The sequence below is a fragment of the Delphinus delphis genome, chromosome 9 (assembly GCF_949987515.2).
Source record: "Delphinus delphis chromosome 9, mDelDel1.2, whole genome shotgun sequence".
NCBI lineage: Eukaryota > Metazoa > Chordata > Mammalia > Artiodactyla > Delphinidae > Delphinus > Delphinus delphis.
The window spans coordinates 3,476,844-3,482,843 of record NC_082691.1 but is presented as its reverse complement, the minus strand read 5'-3'; the positions used below and the strand labels follow the sequence as shown (position 1 = coordinate 3,482,843).

General features: G+C 45.1%; 1 protein-coding gene across 2 annotated transcripts in view; it reads right to left on the bottom strand.

Annotated features, from left to right (window-relative positions):
* Positions 1-1,709: 1,709 nt before the first annotated feature.
* The window catches only part of VWC2 (von Willebrand factor C domain containing 2), a 117,754-nt gene continuing 113,463 nt past the window's right edge, over positions 1,710-6,000 (bottom strand). For both annotated transcript variants that reach the window (XM_060019766.1, XM_060019767.1), the window contains exon 4: positions 1,710-2,218. In XM_060019766.1, the coding sequence (XP_059875749.1) occupies positions 2,067-2,218 (152 nt within the window). In that variant the 3' untranslated portion in view covers positions 1,710-2,066. The remainder of the gene's footprint in view (positions 2,219-6,000) is intronic.

Here is a 6,000-nt window from a genome sequence, read left to right as displayed (position 1 = left end):
TGGGAGGAGCGACATCACCAAGGGGAGCAGGGAGACTCTGGGCCCCCTTGATGGGGTCTGTCTAGTTGCAGCATGTCTGCTGGGGTGAGAAGAGGCTGCTTGTGTGCTGAGACATCCCTGCTGACCCACCTCCCCAGGAGGCTGGGGCCATTTGTTGACAAAATCATACCTTGATATAACCTTGGCTCATAAAAATCTTCCCTTGGATGATGGAGAGATGGCTGATTTCTAGTAGCCTTTAATACAAAAAGTAAGTTCTGGAAAGCTGATCACACCTGAGAGCGTCTACATGGTACTTCCCCTGAGGATTTGCATGGAAAGCTGTGTGCAGAGCCCATTTGGCCCAAAGTGTTCTTGATAAGATAAAAATTAAATATAAGCATATGTAAATTTCTTGAGGATTCAGTTAGTGGTGGCTTTGCAGTTATAAGGTCCACAATGGGTCAACTTTTTAGTGATGACAAAAGTATCCATTTTTCTTGGGTACTATTCAAACGTTAATGACTAAATGATTTCTTCTGTATGGAATGAAGCCTCTTTGACCACCCTTTGCCGACCTCTAGTTCAGCTCCCACCACGATGCACAGTGATTGATTTCTTATTTGTGTTGCACCAGAGGCCAAAAGTCCATGAAGGCAGGAAACCATGATTTATTCCTTTTTTTGTGGTCACAATAATTTGTACTTAGATGCTTAATTCAAAATTTTGGAATCAATAAATGTATGGGGGAAAAGCTTTAAAGGCATTAAATAGTGACCATAGTTCTGCTTTTTCTCCCTAAACCTATTAAAACTCTGGTTACCTTTTTCATCAATGTGTCAGGTGTTGATGTGATTGATAAAGGCAGAAATATTCTATAACATGCACTGATCAGATCAGCGGGATTAGCAGTGGCTTCTTTTATCCAAATGAAGAGAAGTGGAGTTGGTTTGGAGTGACATGTAACTCCAGGAACGTTGCCCATGACCTTCGGCACTGTTGTTTTAATATATTCAACAGAACTGCTTTCTCATTGGGCTCTTGCACAGTGACTAATACAGGGCTCTCATTCAGGATTGGACTATGCCTGCCATGTAGGAGACAGGATCGTCCCCAGGAGAACCACAAGTCCATGGGCTAGAGAGGTGGGATGTCCATGCCACATGTAGATTACAGGTATAGACTTTTTCAGGGGTTCAGCTTCCCTTACCTCTCCTCCAGAGAAACAGGGGTTCCCCTATTTGACTGTGTGCTTCCGCGTGAGGTACCAATGATGCAAATTATCCAGCCTATCCTGTTCCTCAGTTTGGGGCGTGATGTAAAGTCACGTTTAGAAGAGAAAGTCAAGTAAGTGAAAATGAAATATCTGCGTGCATCCGTCAGTGGCCCACGACGTGGGAGCTTTGAATGAACAGAAAAAGCGTGTATCAGTTATCTTTGTACCTGCATCTCCCAAATGACTGAGAATGGAGATACTAAAAGCAGTAAGTTACAAGAAGGAAATATTATATTTGTGTGAATTCGACTGGATCTTCTAAGGATCGACACTACATATCTCTCTGCAATGAAATAGAATTTGGAGAGGATCTCAGGGAAAATCAGTTCCCTTATCTTATGATCCATGAATGGGTGCACTATTCCAAGATTCGTAGGAGAATCAGCGACCACAAATAATCTCACGTGATGGAATCAGAAATGCAGAAGAAATGCAGGTACGCAGTGAGGACAGTTGACAACACAGCAGTTTTAATCTGTATCTATAGAAAACATTTATAGAAGCTCTCTAATAGAGGGATTATAGAAATACATTTCATATATAATAGTGTACTTTAGTGTACTTACTGTGAAAATAGCACATTTATTTAGAAGTGGACTTTTTTGCCCAAAGTTCTTGTCGATGTTTGGAAATATGTCCATTTCCTTCTCCTGCAGTTGTTGTGACCAAGAAAAGAAAACGTACCAACGGTTTTCCACAATTCCTCATCATAAGTCTGCTCCTTTTGGTCGATATTTCCCAGAGGCATCCAGAACGTTCAGGTAGATCGGGAAAGGATCCTAGAGAACATCTGTGGTCCGTGCGGCCAGCCCTACATCTGCCGGCACTCGTGCCTGGTGCACATGGCCTGCCTCTCAATCCTCCAGGTGCCCTCCTCGTAGGTGCAGTGGCAGACGGTGCACTCGTCCGTCTTCACTTCCCTCCCGGCGGGGATGACAGCGGTCTCGGCAAAGCAGTTTGGGCCTGGAAAGAAGAAACAGGTTGCACTTAATTAGGAGAGTTAGCTTTACCCTGCATGTTTTATCCACTCCCTTTCAGGAAGGACAGTGAAAAAGTTACCATTTCAGGACTATGAAGTGTTCCCAGTTTTTTCCTGAAATGAAAGCCATGTTATTTAAAATGATACAAATGAACTTATTTACAAAACAGAAACAGACTCACAGACTTAGAGAATGAACTTAGGTTAGCAGAGGGGGAAGGGATATTCCGGGGGTTTGGAATCAGTGGACATGTACACGCTGCTATATTTAAAATGGATAACCAACAAGGACCTACTGGACAGCACAGGGAACTCTGCTTAATGTTACATGGCAGCCTGAATGGGAGGGGAGTTTGGAGAATGGATACATGCATATGTATGGCTGAGTCACTTTGCTGTGCACCTGAAACTATCACAACATTGATTTTTATTTGTTTTATTTTTTTAATCACAACATGGTTAACTGGCTATACTCAAACATAAAATTAAAAGTTTAAAAAAATTTTTAAAATAAAATTTTTATGAATGACAATCCTGTGTTTTTCACCGACTGTGATTTTCAATTTGGGGGCCTTCTACATGGGCTGGATCTGCAATCGTTTGATTCAATTAATTCCAAGTAATCATAGAAAAACTTGATTAACGGGGACATTCAGAGAACCAAGCTTATCAGGAGAGAGAGCGGAAACAAGCAAATTGCTTGAAGTGACATAAATCCAGTGTTACCACCACACCTTTTAGAGCAGGTTTCAAAGGTCAGCTTACAGAACAACCACCTGGACGGCTCTAGAAACACCGGTTAGTGGTCCCACCCCCTAGCACTTCTGACTCAGGTTTGGGCTGTGAGCAGGGAATCTGCTTGGATAACAAGTGCCCCAGTGATGCTGGTGCTGGCCTGGGGCCACGCTTTGAGAGGCACTGTCTCAGCATGAACCAGGGGTACATGGTCCACAGTCTGCCTTGAGAACTGAAGACCCCTCGATTCTCGATCAACATACCTACCAGCTTCTCCACCAACAAAGGTGCCATGTGTGCATCTTACTCCATGTAAAATCCAGGACACGAAGCAACGGTTATCAGGGAGATTTCGAGTGTGAGTTGTTTCGGTTGAAACAAATGGTTTCTGTGCTACAGTTCATACCACTCAGTCATATGGGAACAACTGCTCAACCTCCAAACCTTTCTCTGCAACGGAGACATCGGTCCTTACCTCAGCCTTGAACACAGGCTCTCAGGCTCATCCTCCCTTCCTTTGCTTCTGCAGCCTTTGATAATGTGCTCACACCAAAGCACGCCCAATGACACTGTATCAAGTCATCAAAGACATGAAAAATGTTCATCTGCAGAATTTTAAAAAATGAATGAATCCGCCAAAACTCTAGGATAAAAACTGGCTCTTTTGTAATTCTAGTCAGAATAACTCTAAGCAGAGTAACTCATGCTTCAGTGGCTTTGTCTTCTGTCAGCCAAGCGGCAAGGATCAGGGCTCCAGAAGGTGGCCCTGGAGACCTCACCCCCGGGCACCGCCCCTTCTCCCGCCAGGAGCTCTGCTTTCCTCGGGCCCCTCCACTCAGACCCGCCCTAGGTTCCTCTCCTGACCCCGCTTGTCTCCCCAAGACCTCGAAGCATTAACAGTCACCCAGCTGAGGAGGAGCCCAAACACAGATCAACCCGGTTTTCTCCGTTGAGCACTGCTCCTGGTTTTCCAGAGGGCAGCGGGCTCTGCAGGTTGCTGACACTTCACGCTCACACGCCTGGAACCACTGCCTCTTCGGTCCCAAAGTCACTCCTGCATCAGCTTTGGTGAATCAGGATACTTGAACTCCAGACCCTCCCCACCTGTAGGCCAACAGGAGGTCCCTGATCTCCAAACCCCCCACCCAGCCCACCTCCCGTTCCTCGGCCTTGGGCTGTGTCCTCGGCTCTGTGAGGTCAGAGGCCAAAGGGCCACAGCAGCAGCTCCAGGTGGGACCCACCCTGTGAGCACTGGTCCCACTCGGCTCCTGGGATGCCCTGACTTTGACATTTGACACCAGGTCTCTTTGGTGTGCTTTTTTCTTTTTGTCTCTTTTTCAGAGTTTGATTTGAGGGTCCAATCGCCTGCTAATTTGCCCTAATATCTATCAGTGTGCTTTGCACATAGAGGGTACTCCATAATTGCCCCGAAAACCTGTACCTTTAGATACAGATATTCACGCAGAGTTACCTGTCTCCTCTTCAGAAAAATCTGGATTCAAAGTCTGGTACCACTACTTACTAGTTATGAGATCTTGGACTAAGGGATTTCATTGTTCTGAGCCTTCATGGCCTCATCTGCACCATGGGAATGCCATACATCGCCGGGGTCCTGAGGATTAAACTAGAATAGATAGTACACTTCTGCCCTCAGGTTATTCAACAGTTCCTATCCCTCTTGCCTGAATTAATCTATGTCATTGTCGTAGTCACTTCTAATGAGTTCTTATTAGTATTAACTTATGTCTATTTTCTATATCACTGTAGGACTTCGGATCTTTCTTTTTCAATGATGTGCAACCACTGCAGTCTTTGTTCTTTTTTATATTCAAATTGTCCCAATTCGGCTTTGAGTGGCCCCAGCTTTAGGCCACTCCCGTGTCCTTCAGACGCACTCCCTCAGCTGCTGCCAGCCTCCGCCCCCTCTGTGCCAGCAACGCATCTTCAGCTCACTTTGCCCACATCTGAAAGCAGCCTTTTCTCCGAGGGGCCCAGATGCCTTTGGTGGAGAGCAATACTGAGGATCCGAGGCCTGACTATTGCAAGTGCTCATCATTACTGGGGAGTCCCTGCATCCAGCCCCTCTCAGTGGGCACAGGTGGGGACACACGCACACGCACAGGTTTTAAATTGTGAGTTGACATTATTAGGATTCATAACTCTTTCTTCTTAGATTTTATATGTGTACCTCTTTTCTCTTACAATGAAACACTTCAAATTGAACATATTTATGTATGTAATTGATCCTGTTAACTCTTTGCTTAACTTAGATTTTAAATTATGTACCTCGTCTTCCACTGAGACTCTTGTTTATTAAAATCACTAGCATACTCACCTATTTTCTCTCTCTCAGTTACGTAAAAGAGTTTAAAATGCCACCGTAAGTGCTATTTCTAACTAACAGTAAGATGTTCTTAGTTCTCAGAGCCGGTGCCCTCTGTTCAGAAGTCACCCAGCCCTTCTCTCCACGTGGCCGTATGAACAGCGGTGTACCGCGTGACCCTCGTTTGCCTCACTGCGCTCTCCCACCCAGCCACTGCGACGACCAGCTTCACTAGCTCTACTGTACCCCCTAGCATAACTTTCTTTAAAAGAAGAAGCAAATTATTATTGATGCGTCTTTCTTTCATAAAAGGTAGCATACTCCTAACTCTACGTACTTGGCTGTTTTCACTTAAAAATATGTCCCAGGGGGTCACTCCACATCCGTACACAGGGCTCGTGTGAGGCAGCGCCCCTGTGTCCCCGTCACAAGCAAGGTCAGTGGGCATTTGGAAACCGGCCTCCCAAACCCCCCCCCCCCCCGCCGTGTATACGAAATGCTTAAATGGTTAGAGCATTTATTATCATTTGCTTCAGGCTAGGAAGAGAGATGGTAAAGTGAGGCTCACAAGAAAGTGCTGGTAGTGTATTAGTAAAATGTGTATTCACGAAGAAGAGCAAAATCCAACAAAAACACCAAGTGTTCAAAAAGGTAATTTAAACACCTACTCCTAGAGGTAGAAAGCGACAATGTACACTTTGTCTCATA